The sequence below is a fragment of the Palaemon carinicauda genome, chromosome 23, assembly GCF_036898095.1.
Source record: "Palaemon carinicauda isolate YSFRI2023 chromosome 23, ASM3689809v2, whole genome shotgun sequence".
In the NCBI taxonomy this organism is placed as follows: Eukaryota; Metazoa; Arthropoda; class Malacostraca; order Decapoda; family Palaemonidae; genus Palaemon; species Palaemon carinicauda.
Window position 1 is genome coordinate 82,765,620 of NC_090747.1, and position 22,777 is coordinate 82,788,396.

The 22,777-nt window shown below is 45.8% G+C and overlaps 1 protein-coding gene across 6 annotated transcripts in view; it reads right to left on the reverse strand.

Moving 5' to 3' along the window:
* The window catches only part of LOC137617202 (platelet-activating factor acetylhydrolase-like), a 154,171-nt gene that overhangs the window by 88,986 nt on the left and 42,408 nt on the right, over positions 1-22,777 (reverse strand). For 5 of the 6 annotated variants that reach the window (XM_068347107.1, XM_068347106.1, XM_068347109.1 and 2 more), the window contains one exon: positions 4,093-4,227. In XM_068347107.1, coding sequence (XP_068203208.1) covers positions 4,093-4,227 — 135 coding nt within the window. Of the gene's footprint in view, positions 1-4,092; positions 4,228-20,322; positions 20,445-22,777 lie in introns of those variants that run through there. The other variant, XM_068347110.1, reaches the window with a different exon arrangement.

Consider the following 22,777-nt stretch of genomic DNA (forward strand, 5'->3'; position numbering starts at 1 on the left):
AGACCCGTTATAGTGGCATCAATGTGGGCAATGATGGGAGCTGCCACATGCATAGCCACAGCAGCTGAAGACTTGGCGTTGGGGTAAACCATGGTGCAGTAGTCCTCAGATAGGACGTACGGCCGCTTAGACTTTACATTCCGGGCAAACCCACCAATCCACACCTTCAGTGTGGCCCGAGCCGCAGACTTTTGCTCCGGGGATGCCTGAAATAATAGGGGGAATTATAAAAGGGAGACTCCCAATGGTCCTTCAAGACCATAGATATCTTACTAATAGTAAATAAAATAAGAAGGCAATATAGCCAACGGGACTCACCGAGTCAGATCCAAGGGTAGTGATGAGGTCGAAGCAAATCACACAGTTATCCGGGTGCCATACCACAACGTCTTCCAGTTGAACCCCACAAGGGGCGTGAGATCGGCAGACGGAGTGGCCACAAGGCTGGTGCAGAACAGCTGCACAGGCTGGCGTCAGACAATGCACCATCTGTAAAAAGAATAGTATATGAGAAACTGTAATTCTCTTAATTAGGGGCGGGTCTGGAGGACCCGGGCCTAACATAGGTCTAACACAAGATTAGAGCTTAACTGTACTATTCTTTAAGTGGCCTAACATAGGTCTAACACAAGAATAGAGCTTAACTGTACTATTCTTTTAAGTAGGGGCGGGTCCGGAGGACCCGGGCCTAACATAGGTCTAACACAAGATTAGAGCTTAACTGTACTATTCTTTAAGTAGGGGCGGGTCCGGAGGACCCGGGCCTAACATAGGTCTAACACAAGATTAGAGCTTAACTGTAAAAAATAAAATAAAAATAATTTTTTTTTTTTTTTTTTTTTTTTTTTTTTTTTTTTTTTTTTTTTTAATTAGGGGCGGGTCCGGAGGACCCGGGCCTAACATAGGTCTAACGCAAGGTTAGAGCTTAACTGTAATATTCTTACATAGGGGCGGGACCGGGGGTCCCGGGCCTAAACATAAGTCTAACTTGAAACTAAAGTATAGCCATCCATTCCGGTCAAGCCGGGAGCATAAAAAAGGATGCAATAACAAGGAATTAAGACACATAGTGTCTGATTTCCCGGGGTGGGGTAGACCCCGGGCCGGGAAATAAAGGTATATTCAATACCAATTCCTTTAGAGACTCCGGGGTAGTGATCTGTCATATATAATCATCATAGGAAATGTTATAAAATAATAGGGGGGCGGAACTGTAACTAAGAACTGCCAATCGAACCCGGAGGGTTTCGTATAACATAAGCCAGAATGAAAAGTGAATATAAAATAGGGTGCACCGGGATCCAACTCTGTTGACCGGTGGCCAACCAGACTAGACAGAGACTAAACCCCCGGGCCACCCGGAGGACAAAGTCCATAAACACTTAACTACCCCCTCTAAAAGGAGGGAAGGCAACGGTCCCTTAGTGGAGGGGGGAGAAGCCTAGCCTCCCACCTAGCTAGAGGGGGAGCGTGGGGGAGGATCACGTGATACGAGGCAGCAGGGCTACCAACTGACGATCCCCAACCAGACAGATCAAACGGAGTAATGGCACAAATATTCATTATAAAAATAATAATAGCGTTAAATATATGAATAAACACGTAGAAAATTTTTGGGCAAGGCATGCAACTTAAATAATTAAATCACAAAAGACACACCTGATGGCTAAAATAACATTGCCGCCTTAGCACGGTCGGCAGCCATAGCGATACGTAAATGATATCGGCCCAAAAATTGAACCACGAGGATTCTAAACGCTAAATAATGAATATTCACAATAACAAATAATATTTGATAATAAAAATAATACACATAGTAACACCGCAAGTGAAAATTAAAAGCTCTCAAAAACAGGAGTACCAACTGTAGTGAAATCAAGCAAGATCGGTATGAACGAAGAGAATAAACTCCTATAATATAAATATTAAACGATCTAGGTTGCTCAAAACACAGTAAAACCCAGCTTGGTACTTAACTTAGACGGTGTCTCCTGGGAAACCGACGAAGAAGCCATAATTCACTAGAAAATATCCAAAAATCGAGAGCACCAGAAAAAAGCGGGTTACTTTCGTCGTTGTGCTAAAAGGAGTTGGGTTCTGAGCGGATGCATTGTAGTAGTACCGAGTGAGGTTGAACGGCTCTCCTCTATTGGGGTTCTCTGTCGTGGATTAATCTAAATAGTGCGGGACCTCTGGAATATACGCCCAATTTTATACCGACACCAATAGGTGAGCGAGCTAGTTAACCTAGCACTCCTTTACATTTTTTCTCTGGTATATTTAGCAGTAAATTACCTAAGAATAAGTGCTAAATGGAGCTTATTCACTGGGCGGCACAGGTTCGAGCCCAGAAATATTACCTATCTATATGGACTTTTCCTCAATAAAATTTCCTCTTCATAATCAAAAGAGACTCTGATTGTTTAAATAATCAGAAATGGAGGAAATCAATGGGAAGAAAATTTTGTTAATCAAATACTTACGGTCTACAGTCACCACCTTAGAGGGGCCTGGAACCGTGAAGGTAACTGCATGATGGCCTTCTCCACTTCTCCATTGTTGCTTCTACATCTTTCTGAGCAAAGAGGTGTAGCTCTCAGCACTGTGGCATTCCCTTGTACAACTTGTCTGGAGAATTGGGATACAGTCACATCCCTCCTCTTCAGGAGGTTTTGCATGCTGGTTAGATAACTAGTGGCCATAGAAGGTAACTTGGTTTTCTTCACCAACAATGGCATAATAGGCAACTGCACTGGACCATTGGTTGATCAAGGAAGCAACCTAGAAGCTGGCCGTAGAAGAGGATTCCACGGCTACATACTCCAGGGCTGAAAAGACTATACCTTCCACCCAGTCTCTCCATGAGCAATCCCACCTTCATAGTAAAAAATGAGATTAAAAGGAGGGGGAGATTAACTCCCACAGAAGGGTATGTAGGATCTTCTGTGTCAAGAAAGTTGGAAAGCACGATCCTACTTGACAGGCTAGACCACAGTGAAGTCTCAATTCTGAAGGACTCCAAATTCATTCTGTCCAAGGCCAAGCTAACAGTTCCAACAATAGCAACCCCAGTGAGTTCAATAATACTTCAGAGGCTCCAAAGTACAGACCACTGACCATTGCTCCCACTGTGAAAGAAGCTACAGTGACCACTTAAAGTTCATTGCACTCACAAATAAGAATAAAAATGTTGACAAACAGTCAGCCAGTCTTAGGGTCCTCCACCTCTGCTGGTGCTAGACTAAAGTCAGACGTCATTGGGGTATTGAAAACCTGAGACTCCTCCTACCTTGCAAGGTAGTCTCAATGACTCCTTTGGATGACAGCTCTTTTTTTAATGTGAAAGCACAATCCAAACTGAAAAGGGAATGTACTCTGAGGATGATTTTTCTTTTCTTTTTTTTGCTTTGCTTTTCCAGCCTGATATGGGTTCTTGCATAAATAACCCTGAAGAGATTGAAGAAAGGCCTGATTAGCAATCTGCTTCCCCTTCAGATATATAATTGCCTTTAGTTCACTGATTGCATGAACATGATGGAACATCTTGGTGCAGCAACAACCACAAGCCTTTCACCGCCTCCATAGGTGTAGCAAGGTTGGAAAGAGAAGGCTAGGGTAGCCTTTGAAGTTCTGGGGGCAGCAAAAACCTTCTCCGACTGATGAGGACCAGCAATGCCTAATAAAAATCAACTTCCTTAGGATCAGATAGTTGTCATCGACGTACATCATAACAAGGGGATGACTGCAGACAGTCATGTCCCCACAAAAGGTACAAGGATGATTAGGATGAGAAAGCAGAAAATGTAAACAACCAAAACTTGACAGGCATCAGGAGTATGCGTGTAGCGTTTACGGCTAAAGTCAATACAGCAGTGCTAAATTCTTTACTTACAGCTATTCCAGCTACACTGAAATCTTACTCCTATTATGGGTCATTGGCTTTTATTCGTGTAGGAACAAACTATTTAATTTTATCACTTTGATTTATTTTTATGTACTGCTCATCTAATGACTATAGTATAATAATTTTTTGAACCCCTCAGATAAAAGAAAAAGTAACATCTGAGAGATTCAATAAAAAAAAATACTTACCTTTAGGAATTGGTGTATGGCTCTTATATCTTTGAAAGAAAGACGATGCCATGACTTGTGTTCTCACGTAATACTTTACTAAACCTTTCAACTGTCTTCTGCCAACACCAGGCTGCAAAATGCACAAGCTTAAATCTGAAATAAATATATATATGTAATTATAAAACATAGACACAAACTAGTAGAGGAAACCCATCAAAAGAAATAACTCAGAATTTAAAAAATCCTACCGAGTGACTCATGATTATGTCAATGAAAAAACAGGAACATTACTACTCCATAGCATACAACCAATTCATAAATGATAAATTTTAATACTAGCTGGCTAGTTATACAGCATTCAAATTGCATAGTGTTTGGTATTGGTTTCTCTTACTATATTGCTACTCTAATATGCAATATTAATCCTGAGCCAATAAATCTCAGATCTTCCATCTTGGGTAATATGCAGGAGGATGGACTTTACTAACTCGATATTACGTATAGTCGGACATTACAATTTATGGGGGTTAAATAACAGGCACACCAGCGAATCCCGATAAGCCTTGAGTAACTGCTGCACCTTTAATGACACTCCTAGACCCGATATTTTCTATGTCAACTATAAAAAAACTTGTGCATTTTAGTCATGAGAAAAAAAGCATAAATAATAGTATCTATTGTGATATAAAAACAAACACAGGAAAGATTTCAGTTATATAACAACCGCACAAGACAAAACGTTATTATAGTACAGGTTGAGAATCCTTTATCCCAATTTCCTCGGACTGGAAGTATTTTGTAATTTTTGCATTTTGGAATATCCCTAGAATGACTATTTTATCTTATTCTGATAAAAACTGTGCATCATTTGTATTCCTTTGATTACTTATAAAAATTTGAAGTAGGTTAGCAAACATAGTAGACTACTTTATTATTTTCAATAGATATTTTAAGCTGTTGACTAATCATCTTCAAATGTATATAAACCAAAGAGTTCGTAACTTTGTTTCTTCATTTAGGAATTTCAAAATGTCATACATACTAATTACTTTGCAATCTGCTGGAATGGTTTAAAGTAATTAATGGCTCTACTTTCATTGCAAATGTAAGAAATTAATTTGTCAACAAACTGACAGCAGTCAAATGGCTCAGCGCACCATGGAAAAAAGGGGAAATAATTAATGGCTCTTTAACCATGCTGCCAGAAAATATGACAAATTCGAAGATAATTTGTATGTTTCCTAACCATAAAAACCTTAGCTATTTACATTGGGTTTACCTTTTAGCGTAGCTGAAATGACGAGCCAATAGTTTTTAACGAGGGTTAATTACCCCCGCGCTAGTTAGCGGGGGTAGGGGAAGGGTAGCTTGCTACCCCCCCCCCCCACACCGGTGATTTGCTTCACTTCACTTAGAGGTAGGACTTGACTTGGGGGCCAGGGATGGCGGGCAAATATGTGTAAATAGCTAAGGTTTGTATGGTTAGGAAAAATACAAATTATCTTCGAATTTGTCATTTGTTCCGTAACCGAAATACAAACCACGCTATTTACATTGGGTGACTTACCCCTTAGGAAGGGTGGAAAGTCCCCAGCCTTACTGACTTCGGCTTTGCCCGGGGACTCAGTCCCTCAGTGAGCAGCACTTGAGAGAAGGAGCCCCTGCACCTCACAAGTTCTTTGCTTCGCTAGGAACGAGTGGCCTACATAAGTTGTGTGTGGAGGAAGATGTGACTCGTCCTATGAAGTTGACCTTGAGACCTTTAGATAGGAATCTAGGATAGGACGTTCCCAATACCACCTCGTCAGGGTATGGGAGACGCATCAGTATTAAGCTTAATACTAGGAGCACAAGGAAGCATGGGTTACCTGCAGAGGTCGAGGTCAGCTATGCGAGGACCAGGATGCTGCTTCCCCAAGAGAGGGGAGAATGAAGAAAGAAGTAAGGGTCAGACATACTCTTTCATTCACGCAGACTAAAACCGGGTAACAACGCCCTCAACCTACTGCTACTTGTCCATAAAGGAGCCTGAGGTTAGACCAGCTGTAGTGCAGCTACCACAGGGCCGATAGAAAACGTATCGAGGCTCCTGTGGGTCACGTCCTGCAAGTAGTGGGCTGTGAAGGTCGTCTGACGCTTCCAGACCCCAGCTTGAAGTACCTGCGTCACAGAGAGGTTTCTCTTGAAGGCCAGGGACGTAGCAACACCCGACATCGTGTGCCCTAGGGCGACGTGACGGAGGAGCGTCTGGATTCAAGGCATGGTGGATAACCCTTCGAATCCAAGCTGAGATGGTGTTCCTGGTGACCCTCCTCTTCATCCTGCCTGTGCTCACAAACAATGCTCGCACTTGAGGACGGACTGCAGCCGTTCTCTTCAAGTAGTGCCTCAGACACCTCACTGGACATAGTAGCAGCTGGTCTGGGTCGCTTGTTACAGAGCGGAGACTCGCGATCCTGAAAGAGTCGAACCGAGGATCCGGCACTCCAGGATTCTGAGTCTTGGCTACAAACTCAGGGATGAACCTGAACGTTACCTCCCCCCATCCCCTTGAATGGGCGATGTCGTACGAGAGACCATGAAGTTCACTATCCCGCTTGGCTGAAGCCAAAGCAAGCAGGAAAGCCGTCTTCCAAGACAGGTGGCGATCGGAGGCCTGGCGTAATGGTTCGAAGGGAGGTCTCTTAAGAGCCCTGAGGACCCGAACCACGTTCCAAGGAGGAGATCTCACTTCCGACTGGGGGCAGGTAAGCTCATAGCTACGTATGAGTAGAGAGAGTTCTAGCGAGGAAGAAATATCCACGCCTTTCAGCCTGAGGGCCAAGCTTAAGGCTGAGCGATAGCCTTTCACTGCCGAGACAGAAAGGCGCATTTCCTCCCGCAGATAAACGAGGAAGTCCGCTATTGCTGGAATAGTGGCATCGAGTGGAGAGATACCCCTCCCACGACACCAACCACAAAAGACTCTCCACTTCGCCTGGTAGACTCCCTCAGAGGACCTTCGCAGGTGCCGAGACATTCTCTCCGCAACCTATTGCGAAAAGCCTCTCTCCGTGAGGAGACGCTGGATAGTCTCCAGGCGTGAAGCCGAAGCGAGGCCACAGCCTTGTGAGGGACGTTGGAGTGGGGTTGTCTGAGAAGCTAGTGTCGTGGAGGAAGTTCCCTTGGGAGCTCCGTCAGGAGCTGCAGAAGGTTCGGGAACCATTCCGCGTGATGCCATGGCGGAGCTACCAGAGTCATCGAACAGTTGACCGATAGTCTGGCCCTGTTGAGCACCATTCTCATCAGACAGAACGGTGGGAAGGCGTACACGTCGATGTTGTCCCACCGTTGCTGGAAAGCATCTTGCCACAGTGCCTTGGGGTCCGTGACTGGGGAGCAGCACAGAGGCAGCTTGAAATTCAACGCTGTCGCGAACAGGTCCACAGTCGGGGAACCCCACAAAGTCAGGACTTTGTTGGCTATCTGAGGATCCAAAGACCACTCGGTACTCACTATCTGCGAGGCCCTGCTCAGACTGTCGGCGAGCACATTCCTCTTGGCAGGAATGAAGCGAGCTGATAGTGTTATCGAGTGGACTTCGGTCCACCTCAGAATCTCTACTGCAAGATGGGATAGCTGCTGCGAAAAAGTGCCTCCCTGCTTGTTGATATAAGCCACTACCGTGGTGTTGTCGCTCATCACCACCACGGAGTGACCCGCCAGGGTCCGTTGGAACTGCTAAAGGGCCAGAAAGACGGCCTTCAGTTCTAGCAGGTTGATGTGCAGGCACTTTTCTGATTCTGACCAAAGGCCTGAGGTCCTCTGGTTCAGAACGTGCGCCCCCCACCCTTCTTTTGAGGCGTCCGAAAACAGAGTCAATTCCGGGGGGAGGACGAGAAGACTCACTCCCTTCCGCAGGTTCTCGTCAGCCAGCCACCACCGCAAGTCCGTCCGTTCCAAAGATCCTATCGGGATCAGAATGTCCGTGGAATCGGATCCTTGATTCCACCGGGACTTGAGCCGCAACTGCAGGAATCTCATCCTGAGGCGGCTGTTTGGAACCAGACGAGCCAGGGAGGACAGGTGACCTAAGAGATGCAACCACGACTGGGCGGGGAGCTCTTCTCGCCTGAGGAAGGGTTCCGCCACCCTCCTCAGCCTTGCTATCCGGTCGTCTGATGGAGAGGCTTTGTGGAGATTGGTGTCTATCAGCATGCCTAGATAAACCAGTCGTTGGGACGGCTGCAGAGAGGACTTCTCGAGGTTTACCACGATCCCAAGATCCTGGCAAAGACCTAGAAGCCTGTCTCAGTGCCGAAGAAGGGTCGACTCCGAGTCTGCTAGGATCAGCCAGTCGTCCAGATAACGAAGGAGACGAATGCCGTTCCTGTGCGCCCAAGATGAAATCAGGGTGAGCACTCTGGTGAACAGCCGAGGAGCTGTGGAGAGACCGAAACACAGCACCTTGAACTGGTAGATCTTGTCGTCTAGGCAGAATCTTAGGTACTTCCTGGAAGACGGATGGATTGGGATCTGGAAGTACGCGTCCTTTAGATCCAGTGTGCGCATGAAGTCTTGTGGTCTCACCGCAAGTCTGACCGTGTCTGCTGTCTCCATGCTGAACCGGGTTTGCTTAACAACCCGTTCAGAGCCGAGAGGTCGATGACAGGTCTCCAGCCTCCAGACGCCTTCTTTACAAGAAAGAGTCGACTGAAGAAGCCTGGGGAGCCGTCGACGACCTCCTGGAGAGCACCCTTCTTGAGCATGGTCTCGACTTCGGCCCGAAGGGCCAGACCCTTTGCCGACCCCGTGGCATAGGAGCTCAACGACACTGGATTCGCTGTCAGGGGAGGTTGAGATGTTGTGAACGGGACGCGATAGCCTTGGCCGATCACTGAAACCGTCCAAGCATCGGCCCCGTGTTGCTGCCACCTGCGGACGCAACGCTGAAGGCATTCCCCCACAGGTGGACACGCAGGGGGACTTCCACCCCTAGGGTTTGCGGCTGCGGCCGCTACCCCTAGGAGTCTTGCCTCCCCTGGAGGACTTGCCGCCCCTCTTGACCTTGGCTGGAAAGGGCTGGGGCTTAGACACCACTTTCTTAACTGCCGGTGCCTGCTTCGGAGCCTTACGAGGCTGCTGCTGCTGTTGCGGCGGAGCTGGAGGCTTATAGGGCCGAGCTGTAAGGGCCCTATGGAGGAGAGAGTCCGTGCTAGATTTCCTCCACCTCTCAGCCGTTCGCTCCATATCCTGTGGCTCGAACAGATTCTCCCCAAGAAGGGAAGCATGTCTGAGCCTACACACATCCACGGCGGAGACCTTCGGATGGAATCTCTCGGTCACCGCATCGCGCCGCTTCAACACCGAGTTGGCCCACAGGGTGGTGACCTGGTGCGACAAGAACTCGATGGAGCGGGTGCCCGAGAGTAAGAAGGTCTCCAGGGCCTTCCTATTGGTCTCCTTAGACAAGTCCTCGGAGCGCAATAGGATGCCCAGAGTTCCTAGCCAAAAATCCAACCACGAAGTGGCCTGCATGGCGCACTTCGCGACCTTCTAATGGCTCAGGATCTCCGACGCCGAGAACGACACCTACCGGGCAGAGAGATTCTCAAGGGGAACTCCCTTCACCAGCTCCTCCACGGAGTGATGGAGAGGAAGAGCGAGACTGGACTCACCCAAGATCTCAAAATACCTCCTCTGCTGGAGACGAGGAGGAGGCATGAGTTTGTTCCCAGCAGAGGAACGACTGGAGGAGGCAAGAATCGCGAGCTGGGCGATTCCCCTCCATGAAGAGAAGGCTCCCCCCTTGGTGCTGAGGGGAAGACTATCGCTTCACTGGATTCTCCCGAGGACGGAAAAGCCTCGTCCACGGGAGAAGGTGAAAACGCTCGAGCAGGGGAAGGGGCCTTCCCGACAGACCTCTTAGGAACCAACTTCTCCCTGGGGGAAGTCACCACGAAGTCCACTCCTCTCTTTCTCTTCAGCGTAGGTGAGGCAGCCGTTGGTTTGTTGCCCTGATCGGCGAGTACTGGTTTCATTACCCTCACTAACGCCTGCATCAGAGGACCAAACCAAGTCTGTTGTTCCACGGACACAGAGTCCGAAATCCTCGCTGGAGGGAAAGGGATCGGGCGATCCTTCGGAGTGGACACCACTGGACCTGCCTGAAAAGAAAAGGGGGAAGAAAGACGCACTGACCTCTCTGAAGTGTCTTCCGTGTCCTGCACAACAGTCCTGCGTTTAAATGGAGGCGATCCAGAGCGCTGTCTGGGTACACGCGCTCCTGCTGCTATCACTGGCTGTAAAATTCGGCGCGAACGGTGGTCGCGCGAAGGCGAACGGTCGCGTGGGCGCGCAGGCGAGTGATCGCGCGGGCATGCAGGCGAGTGGGCGCGAGGGCGTACAGGCGAACGAGCGCGTGGGCGAGCCGGTGAACGAATGCGTTGGCGCGATGGCGAGGGAACGCGTTGCCGCGTGGGCGAGCGAGAACGTTCCGAAGATCGTTGGCGACGTTGGTCAGGAGACCTGTAGCGCGAGGGAGAGCGATTGCGAGCAGGCGATCGGTGGTGCGCTGGCGAACGCTGGTGCGTAGGCGAGCGATGGCGCGTTGTCGCATGGTGACGCGCTGGCGAGCGATAGCGCGTAGGTCGCGCAGGCGAACGATCGCGCGAGGGCGAGCTAGCAGAGGGCGAACCATGTCCTTCCAGAATCTCTGGGCGACGGCGCGTTGGAGACCGCATGCGCGCAGGCGATAAGTCACGAGGGCGATCCGGAGATCGCCGATGTACAGGTGATCGCTGACGCGTAGGAGAACGCTGACGAGCAGGCGATTGTAGAATCGTCTGTGAACGCTGGCGAGCTGGTGATCGCTGGCGAGCAAGAGGGCGACGCGTGAAATCCTGTGAAGGAACAGTCGGCGCTGCGCGTTCAGGAACAGGAAGCGCGTAGGCGCGTGGGCGAACATGTGCTTTAGAAACACGCGCTGGAGAACGCGGGCGATGTTGTGCAGGAACAAGCTGAGGATCGCGAGAGCACTCAGGAGACTGATGGCGCGCAGGGCGCCCAAGAGGGACTGCAGGATATTCAGAGACCACAGGGGAGCGCTGGCGAGCAAGAGGGCGATGATCCTCAGAAGAGCGCTGACGAACAGGAGAGCGCTGACGATCAGAAGAGCGCTGACGAACAGGAGAGCGCCTGTGCGCTAACACTGCAGAAGGGCGAGCAAGGGAACGCTGGCGCGCTGAGCGCTCTTCAGGAACAACAGGTTGAAGGATGTCCTCAGGGGAGCGCTGGCGAGAAGGAGGGCGAACATCACGAGAGCGCCGGCAAACAGGTGAGTGCTGACGAGCAGGAGAGCATTGACGAGCAGGAGAGCATTGACGAGCAGGAGAGCGCTGACGAGCAGGAGAGCGCCTGTGCGCTAACACTGCACGTGTAAGGGAAGAATCCCTTTGCCCCGAAGGGACCGTTGCCCGTCGGGTGACGAGGTCCCCAGAAGGTGAAGTTCTAGCAGGAGTAGGAGACCGATCCCCAGAGAGGTCTAATGAAGCTGGAGCTGTAGGCTATTTAGGACGAGGAGAGACCCCTTCGGAAGAAGAAGATCCAAAAAGGCGCCTCTTAACACCCTTATAAGGGGATGGGAGGCCCTTGTGACACAGCGGACGGTGAGCCTTACGGCGAAGGCGGCCACAAGGAAGATCATCAGGACCATCAGTCCTCCGAAGGAGAGTCTCAGTCAAGGCACTCCCCTTAGAGGGAAGCTGGACAGCAGACGAGCCCGTAGGACTCCCTTCCCCCTTCAAAGGATGTACGGAAGGGGGAGGAGAGCCGTCAGCACTAACATCACCAACTGCACCTGCAGAGGATTGCCCCGCCCCGTCGGAGGCCTCTGCCACCACGACATCGACGATAGACGGAGGGTCTACCTCTGCTATCACCGGCGACTGCTTAACGGCGGCCCCCAACTGGACAAGGTCAATCAGGGCAACCCTGGAGGGCAAGCCCTTAAGCCCCAGGGAAGCCCAAATCTGTAAAAGATCATCATTAGACAGTGATTCATCAATAACCTCCCCCGGAGGAGGAGGGGGAACCGCCCCACTATGGGAGGCGACGCCCTCTCCCCCCACCCAAGGTCGGGAAACAGAACTAGGGCCTGCGCTACCACTCGGCCGACTCTCCTTAGGAGCCGAACGAGGGGGAGCTTCGGAGGAGGTTTGGGCGGCAAAAGAAGAGTCCCGAGAACCTTCCTCCTTCAAGGCAACCCCGGAAGGAGAACGGTCTCTCTTGGACTTCTTCTTACGCCGGCGGCCAAACCTCTCCCACTGGGAGGCAGACCATTCCCTGCACTCACTACACATATTTTCCTGATCACACCGTCGGCCTCGACACTGCGGGCAAAGGGTGTGAGGATCCGTATCCGTATCCGTATCCGTGGCCGACATAAAGGTACCACAAGGGCGGCCGGCAATACCAGGGCACGTACGCATAGCAATAATAAAGGTGGTCAACTTCTAACACACACACACGCTGTAGAGAAAAAGCAGAAAAAAGATTAAAGGCTGTCAACGAGGACGATGGACAGACACGTCTGTTCATCGCCGGAGCCAAAAGTGAAGCGAAGCAAATCACCGGTGTGTGGGGGGGGGGGAGGGGTAGCAAGCTACCCTTCCCCTACCCCCGCTAACTAGCGCGGGGGTAATTAACCCTCGTTAAAAACTATTGGCTCGTCATTTCAGCTACGCTAAAAGGTAAACCCACTGTAAATAGCGTGGTTTGTATTTCGGTTACGGAACAAACTGAGAATTATTGTCCTTAGGGTGTAATTTTATCTTATCTATTCCTTTATTTTATTGTAAGGTATAATTGTTGAGTAAAATATATATATTTAAGAATAAAACTAATAATATGGCAATACAGTACAATACATTATTTGTTTTTTCTTTAATTAATTTTCAAGCTACTTTCCATTATATTTCCTTCAGTAATCTATAGCATACATTCTTTTTCTATTATGCCCAATTATAACTTCTACCTCTTTTCAATATAATAGTCAAGTAACCAACGGTAATAAAATATATATTGACAGTAACGACAAATACAAACAAATTGTATGGCAATAACTTAAATGACAACTACTCATTACAAAGCTGTAGGCATTTGTATAAATATTCCTGTAGATTGTTTACAATTGTACACTAAAAAAGATCTAAATAGCAAAATAAAACCTGAAATCAAACTTAAGAAATGCTATTTGTGAGAAAAAAATATCCATATTCACTGAGGTCTGTAAAGAAATAATTAAGTAAACTCAGGTCCAAGAGGATTAGAAGTTTGGTCACTGTGAGCTATGAAAATTTGTTGATAAATATAAGTTTTTACGACTTGAGAAATGTTTGGAGCAATTCAATTATATTGTATTGAACTAAAAAAAAATTTGAAAAGGCAATATAAAATCTTAGTATGGTATAAAAAGAAAAGATAATATTATTAAATAATTTAAACAGATTCTTGATATAACTAATATGATTTAGCAGTGATGAAATCACACTGACTTTTTAAATATATAGATAGTTTTAAAAATAACAAACTATTATTATAATCATTATTACTTGCTAAGCTACAACCCTAGTTAGAAAAGCAGGATGCTCCAACAGGGAAAATAGCTCAATGAGGAAATGAAACAAAGAAAAAAAAATATTTTAAGAACGAGATTAAAATAAATATCTCCAATATAAACTATAAAACTTTAACAAAATAAGAGGAAGAGAAATAAGATAGAATAGTGTGCCCGAGTGTACTCTCAAGCAAGAGAACTCTAAACCAAGATAGTGGAAGACCATGGTACAGAGGCTATGGCACTATCCAAGATTAGAAAACAACGGTTTGATTTTGGAGTGTCCTTTTCCTAGAAGAGCTGCTTACCATAGCTAAAGTCTCTTCTACCCTTACAAAGAGAAAAGTCGCAACTGAACAATCACAGTGCTGTAAGAAGAATTGCTTGGTAATCTGTCTTTTCAGGTGTATGAGGACAGAAGAGGATGTGTAAGGAATAGGTCAGACTATTCAGTTCATGTGTCAGGCAAAGGGAAAATGAACCGTAACTAAAGAGAAAGATCCAATGTACTACTGTCTGGCCAGTCAAAAGACCCCATAACTTTCTAGCGATAGTATCTTATAAACTTTATTCATCTGGTACAGTAGTACTGTATTTCTATCACATAGTAACAAGAGTGTTACAACACACTGGAAGCTTCTTTTTCAGCTGGGTGACAAACAAGTCGATCAACGGGGAACCCCAATGAGCAAGAAGCCTTTTCATCATGCAGGGATGTAGGAACTACTCTGCTCCTTCCACCTATCCTGCCCCTGGTGGCTAAGCATATCTGCTGGTACATTCCTCTTCCCGGAAATAAACCTCACTGACATCTCATATGCCTAAGTGCGTGCCTGCTTCACCAACTTGCAGAGACTGTGAAACAGTTCCTCCTTACCTGCTGATGTAGGCTAATACAGCAGTGTTGTCTTTCATGAACGTTACTTCTGAGTGTTTTCAAACTATGTTGGAAAATATGCTGTGCTCTATAGAGGTATTGCTCACATTAGATGGGCAGGATTTTTTCTTCTTTAAACCATGAATGCATCTGCGAACAGCACCACCTCTTGTGAGAGTTGAGTAAAATTTCCCTGGTGAAGTTCTCATCATCCAACCCTAATAAGAGATATTTCCTCGCTTTTAGTTCCACCTAAACCTGAAAGTGAGGGTGACCCTGGTTGTTCACCAGCGACACTTCAGACTCCAATGAAGCAATCTCTGATGGAGATGCCCTTGAGGCACAAGTCCCACCCATTACGAAAGATGTCTCAAAGACTTTGCCACTGGTGAGCCAGAAGTTGTTGCATGACCATACATGGTTGCAATACCTCCTTGAGTCTGTTGATATGATCGTCTGATGGAAAGACACTGCTGCCGTGTCTATTGACATTCCCAAGTACATATACTGTTACTGTATATCGTTCTCGTGCCTGTAAGACTATTTTTCCTAATTGATCACAATCCCCAAATTGTGGCAAAAGGAAGAAAGTCTATCTCAAATCATGGAGCAAGTGCTTCCATGCAGATGAATGGATAAACCAATCGTCGAGATACCTAAGAAGAATAATTCGGTTAGAGCGAGCCCCAGCTGAAACGAGTGAACACTCAAGTGAACACTTAGGAAGCAGTAGACAGTCCAATGTATGTGGGCTCTGAATTGGTACAAGATCACTCGAGGATGAAGCAGAGGTATTTTCTGTCAGACTGATGCATTGATATTGGAAAATACACATCCTTGAAGTCCACAAAAAGCATAAAGTATTCCCTATTATAGCTGCATGTACCATACTAGGTGTCTCGATCTTGACCAAAGTTTAGTGAATAAACTTGCTCTGAGAAGAGAAATTAATGATTGGTCTTCATCCTGATGTTGACTTCTCCACCAAGAATAGCCAACAGTAGAATCACAGACATACATTTGGGACAACTTCTAGAGCGTCCTCACCTATCATCACTACTGTACTACCACTACCACAAGCGACAGAACTTTCCACAATTTCAGAGGGTAAGTCAGGAATGTCGTTGAAGAGCTAGTAAGAGAAAGAAGAGAACTGATGAGGCTCAATGCTACACAGTATACTAGAAATTTTATTCTATCTGTGACCAAGTTGTGAAATGATCTTCCTAATCGGGTAGTTGAAAAGTTCAAACTTGCAGCAAATACTTTAATGTTGAACAGGCCAACATAAGTCTCTTTTTTTATAATTTATTTATGAAAGATCTATCCTGCCTAATACAGTAGTAACTTGTTTGCCTAGCATTCACATGGCAGCAGGTCGATCCCTGCCTGGGACAGTGAGTTTAAGCTGTTTACTGGGGAGGCCACTGCTGTGGTAGGGCACCGCAATAGGGGGTTGGGCTTGCCCAGCTGACGTTCTGGTGAGCATCTATTCTGATGGAACTGGAACTGAAACTACTACACATTTAACCTTTAACCTTTAAAATGTTATTCTAATTGTTCATAACTTCTCTTGTAGTTTATTTATTTCCTTTCCTCCATGGGCTATTTTTCCCGGTTGAAGCCCTTGGACTTATAGCATACTGCTTTTTTAACTAGGGTTGTAGCTTAGATAGTAGTAGTAGTAGTAGTAGTAGTAGTAGTAGTAGTAGTAGTAGTAGTAGTAGTAGTAGTAGTAGTAGTAATAAAAATAATAATAATAATAATAATAATAATAATAATAATAACAATAAGAAGAAGAATAATAATAATACAGTACTGTAATAGGATCACAGAAAGTAAACTTTAGACACTGTGTCACTGCCACATTGGCCAATGGCTTGACAGATATCCCATAAATTTATGACAGTTGGAGAAGGGATCGCCAATCTTAGCATTCCTTTCCCAATTCCTACAACTACAACCTTTCCTAGCACGCTGCCTGACTGGATTGGGGTAGAAAACGGAGGGACATTGTCCTGATCTACTAATTTGGTGGGGTATATAGAAGACACTCGCATTGCAGTTGACTTAGAAGGACCAGGGCAGTTAAAATTACTGGTAACCAATCAGTGGATAAGAGTTATGAATCCTTTCTCCACTTCTCAACAATGGCATAAGACTGCAGTAAACTCCAGTACTGGTATATTCCGAAGGGTGAGTGCCACTTCCTGTCTCATCTGAATGGAGAAATGGGAAACCACTGCATCCCTTTTCTTGAGGATTCAATTTGCCCAATGGTTTGCTGACTGATGTGCCTGATAGGTCACTGCCTTCACACCTGAGAGGATGAAGTCAGTGTACTGTATTACTTCTTTGTCACCGGACAAATATGCTACTGCACCTGACCAGAGGGCAATCCAGGACATCACTTGGAGCTCACCATGGCTGCTGCTTCCATGGTAGCAGATTCAGAAATCAAGAACAAGGAGCTCTCTCCACTGCAGTACCTGCTGTCAGTGCTGCTACTGATGGATTGATCGGAAAAGGCAATGGATAGCGAACTGGAGGCTGGAACTTACTTTGGACTTCTTTGGACCAGTAATCTGATAATTCACCCTATTCAGAGTACCCCATACAAGAAACGACCACTGTCAAGGAAGAGTCTAGACCCCTAAGGGATGCCAAAGGATCAATTAATAGTCGTCATCTAGCCCTTAATAAGTTCCAAGGAAGACACTGAACTCGGATGGAGGTGGGAACCTTGACAAAATTGGATTCCATCTTGGGATTATCTGTCTTTGTTGGCACAGAACCTGAGTTGGGTGCAAATGGGTCCACCACCTCTCAAGACTCTGACCCTCTAATGAGGGGGACTCGACATAAACCACTGCACGTTTCTCCTTCCCTTTAGAGTACTCACGCACCATCCGAGAACAGAAAGGTGTTGATACTCCGCAGCAAAAGAAAGAACTGAAAATCATTGTCTCGATTTTAAAGTTTAGCCACGCTCTCTTTCCCTCTGAGACCAAAGAAGCACTAGTTGCCTTGGTTTCTGAGGTGCATGAGAGAGGGCAAGGCATTAAACAGCCCGAGGGCCCGTTCGGTGAGTGCTTGTCCTTGGAGGAGAAAGGAATTTGGCAAGAAACACGCTTTAGTGAAGAAGCCTCTTGGTGCTCTGAGGAGCGTTGCATCACCTGTTCCTAACTACTGTCACAACAGTATGAAGGAAGATCCCACCGGGAACACAATCTCTAAATGCTGGAGGGCTGTATTACTAGTGACAGACTAATCCTACCCCTAGGGGAACAGTTTTGGCCCGTAGGTTATCTTGGTGGCTAGAATCTAGGTGCAAAGGAAGGCAGTATAATGCCTGTCATTGACGAGGAGGAGCAGGTGACCGAGAACTGGAATCCCTGGGTAAAATGGAGTCAAGGTTTTGAAAAGTTGAAGTACAAGGGGTCCTGTTACTCGGTATCCACACTAAAAAGGTTCCCAGGTCAGCATCCTGACACGTGGTATACTCACTCAAGAAAAAAGAAAACTCAGTGAACAGTCACATGGTGACTAATCACCAAGTGATGGAGCATAAGGAGACCAGACAAGTGAAGACTGAGATCGTAAAGGCATAGAAAGAGGAGACCGATAACATGGAGACCAAATGCAAGAACCCTTCGCCTGTGGAGACTTAGAACATTGAGATCTGCTACCTGCTACCTACTGATCCTGTGTATGAAAGTGATCATGCGTGTGGAGGTGATCGTGCAAGTGATGACTGCACGCGTGAAGATCTGTGCGTGGTGAACGTGTGCATGGTGATCATTCACGTGGTCATCTTGTGCAAGGTGTTTTAGTTGTCATGCTTGTGGAGCTCATGTGTGTGGAGAATAGTCTTGAAGAGAAGGTGGATGAGAACCCCAATTTACCTTCTCATACATGTGTGGGAAGCTATCTTTGCTCGGAAGAGCAAGATGAACGATTGGAGGTCTTCTCGCTTCAGGCAGATTTCTTCAGGGTATTTTTCTTAGTCGGTGTCACCAAAGCAGGAACAGGGGAAGGCAAGCACATCTTTTTAGTTCCCACACGCTTCGCAGATATCAAGGATTTCCATGCTGGCAGATAATTCTCTGCAGCAGGTGAAGGAGGCGGCATCTCCACTACAACAGGCAAGAACAAGTCTAGGAGCCCTGCATCACAACACACCCCTTTGCTGGTATTACAGGTGAAGAGGAAGACGAAGTAAGGCAAGACTTCTAGGCCTTACAGGCAGCTAAATCTTCAAGAAGCTTTTCAGTTAATGAATCACTGTCAATACTTAGGGAAGGATATGAGAATATCATCTTTGTTGGGGGAAAGTTTATGATACTCTTGTCTCCTTTAAAGCAATCCTGATGGCAAGGTGGGGTCTCCCTTCCTCTTACAAAATCCTCTGGAGGACCCAGCCTCAGATGAAGACGGAGACAGCAGGGTTTGTAGCCGAAGATGGGATGAAGGAACTAAAGAGTTTCTTTTTCGGTATCATCTCGGGTTTTGCTAAGTCACATCCCGATGAATCACTCTTAGGCTTTTTCCTCCTTTTTCGGGAACTCCGCACACTGAAGAGAAGGCCACTTCTTACACTCATCACAGGGGGAAGACTGTGAGCAGATATGCCCCCTGCAAAAACCCTAGAGTTGATAGGGATACACACCTGGCTTACTCATACACTGGTCACACTTTCGGTTGTGCTTAGCAAGACAAAGCTGCATGTCTGCTGGTGGAATTGCCATCAAGAGGATCAGCAAAAACATTCAAGAAAGAGAAAACGGGAAAATAAAAAAGCATTAACAGCCAAAACAAGGGTGAAGGAAACTTTATCAGAGCAACACTGCAGCCAATGTCAAGCAAAGGTTGCTCCACTTGTTGGACGGGAAATTATGTTCAACTCATTAAGAGTTTAACAGCCGTTTCTAAAGTCATAATCATAATAAAGGACGAAGTTTTGCATTCATGTACTTCATTGTAAAGAACATTTATCCTGATTACAGTAACCTCGAAACTATCTTGCTTTGGTTTTTTGACAGCATATAAACAGAATACTGAAAGCAGTCTGTTATCAGATGTTAAGTATCTAATTATGTTTTATTCTTGTATACCATGATGCACTTAGCTGCTTTTATAATCAAAACTATAAAGGAAATCATATTAAAATGCCATTGAATTTGAAAAAAAAAATACCAAAAGATCAAAAACTTATTTAATGGCAATAAATACAGTATCCTATTATACCCATGCCTATTCCAATACAGTACTTGAAAATAAATTTTTAGATGAAAAAAAAAACAGATGATATGAAAATTTTTCAAAATTACATTACATTAAATCTGAGTAATATTCAGTCACAGTGACATCTAAATTGCAGTGCAGTATGCTTCCAAAAATTGCCTAAAGACATCATAAACCATCAATATCATTGTGAACTAGCCTTTCTAATTCAACAAATATATACAGTATGTTTACATATATAGCTATGCAAAGTATTGATGATAATTTTCAGAATAATACTAGTATTAACATTTAAGAACGAAAAAGGCTAAGCATATGTGCCCCCTTTTAAGTTTAGAGTAAAGAAAATATGCATAATATAATTCATAATTCAGTAAGCTACCATGAACTTTCAGATGAGGAAATCATGTTGAAGCACAATGTTTTTTTTTATAATGATCAGCTTCAAAGCACATCACTTACATAATCCTCAAAAGCTATAAAATCAATTCATAAACAACATACAGTAATATCACCGAGTCTAACACCTTACCTTCACTACCTACGGAGACAGACGCAATATACACAGATAGGGCTCTATGATTTATCAAGTAGACATTCTTATCTTAGCCTAATCTACAAGATAATGTATTGATTATAACACCCTTATCATACTGTATATCTAATGTACTATGACCAATGAACTGGACCTTGTACCATATTCACATTGTCCATTATTGTGATAAGATTCCTGCAAAGACTGTACAATACTTAACTAGATCAATAACAAAGTGAAAAAGAATCAATAAATGCAACAACAATAACAAAATGTTATTTTCATTAGTAAAATAAATTTTTGAATATACTTACCCGATAATCATGTAGCTGTCAACTCTGTTGCCCGACAGAATTCTATGGAGGGATACGCCAGCTATCACAATACTAGAAGGGGGTGTTCTTACCAGCGCCACCTGTGGCCAGGTACTCAAGTACTTCTTGTTGACACCTCCTCAATTATTCCTCGGTCCCACTGGTTCTCTATGGGGAGGAAGGGAGGGTCAATTAAATCATGATTATCGGGTAAGTATATTCAAAAATTTATTTTACTAATGAAAATAACATTTTTCAATATTAAACTTACCCGATAATCATGTAGCTGATTCACACCCAGGGGGGTGGGTGAAAACCAGTGTACAAGATTAAAGGATAGCTAAGTATCCCATATTTCATATAACAGTTATCTCAAATAACAATGAAATAATAAGTACCTGGTAAGGAAGTCGAATTGAACCGTTACTCTGTCTCTTTTTTAAGTTCGTCTTCCTTACTGAGCGCAGCGTTCCTCTTGGAGGCTGAATCAACCCAAAGGTGCTAAAGTATACAGGGCTGCAACCCATACTAAAGGACCTCATCACAACCTTTAACCTCGGCGCTTCTCAAGAAAGAATTGACCACCCGCCAAATCAACAAGGATGTGGAAGGCTTCTTAGCCGACCGAACAACCCATAAAAAGTATTCAAGAGAAAGGTTAAAAAGTTATGGAATTATGGGAATGTAGTGGCTGAGCCCTCGCCTACTACTGCATTCGTTGCTACGAATGGACCCAGGGTGTAGCAGTACTCGTAAAGAGACTGGACATCTTTGAGATAGAATGATGCGAACACTGACTTGCTTCTCCAATAGGTTGCATCCATAACACTCTGCAGAGAACGGTTCTGTTTGAAGGCCACTGAAGTAGCCACAGCTCTCACTTCATGTGTCCTTACCTTCAGCAAAGCAAGGTCTTCTTCCTTCAGATGAGAATTTGCTTCTCTAATCAGAAGCCTGATGTAGTAAGAAACTGAGTTCTTAGACATTGGTAGAGAAGGCTTCTTGATAGCACACCATAAGGCTTCTGATTGTCCTCGTAATGGTTTTGACCTTCTTAAATAGTACTTAAGAGCTCTAACAGGGCAAAGTACTCTCTCTAGTTCGTTCCCCACCATGTTGGACAGGCTTGGGATCTCGAACGACTTAGGGCAAGGACGGGAAGGAAGCTCGTTTTAGCCAAAAAAACCGAGCCGCAAGGAACATGTAGCCGTTTCAGATGTGAAACCTATGTTCCTGCTGAAGGCGTGGATCTCACTTACTCTTTTACCTGTTGCTAAGCACACGAGGAAAAGAGTTTCTAATGTGAGGTCCTTAAAAGAGGCTGATTGGAACGGTTCAAATCCTGATGACATTAGGAACCTTAGGACCACGTCTAGATTCCAGCCTGGAGTGGACAACCGACGTTCCTTTGAGGTCTCAAAAGACCTAAGGAGGTCCTGTAGATCTTTGTTGGAGGAAAGATCCAAGCCTCTGTGGCGGAAAACCGCTGCCAACATACTTCTGTAACCCTTGATCGTAGGAGCTGATAGGGATTTTACGTTCCTTAGATGTAACAGGAAGTCAGCAATCTGGGTTACAGTGGTACTGGTTGAGGAAAACTGCATTGGCCTTGCACCAGCTTCGGAAGACTTCCCATTAAGACTGATAGACTCTGAGAGTGGATGTCGTCCTTGCTCTGGCAATCGTTCTGGCTGCCTCCTTCGAAAAGCCTCTAGTTCTTGAGAGACTTTCGATAGTCTGAAGGCAGTCAGACGAAGAGCGTGGAGGTTTGGGTGTACCTTCTTTACGTGAGGTTGACGCAGAAGGTCCACTCTAGGAGGAAGAGTCCTGGGAACGTCGACCAGCCATTGCAGTACCTCGGTGAACCCTTCTCTCGCGGGTCAGAGGGGAGCAACCAACGTCAACCGTGTCCCTTTGTGAGAGGCGAACTTCTGAAGTACCCTGTTGACAATCTTGAACGGCGGGAATGCATACAGGTTGAGATGGGACCAATCCAGCAGAAAGGCATCCACGCGAACTGCTGCTGGGTCTGGAATCGGAGAACAATACAAGAGGAGCTTCTTGGTCATCGAGGTAGCGAATAGAACTATGGTTGGCAGACCCCACAGGGCCCAAAGTCTGCTGCAAACATTCTTGTG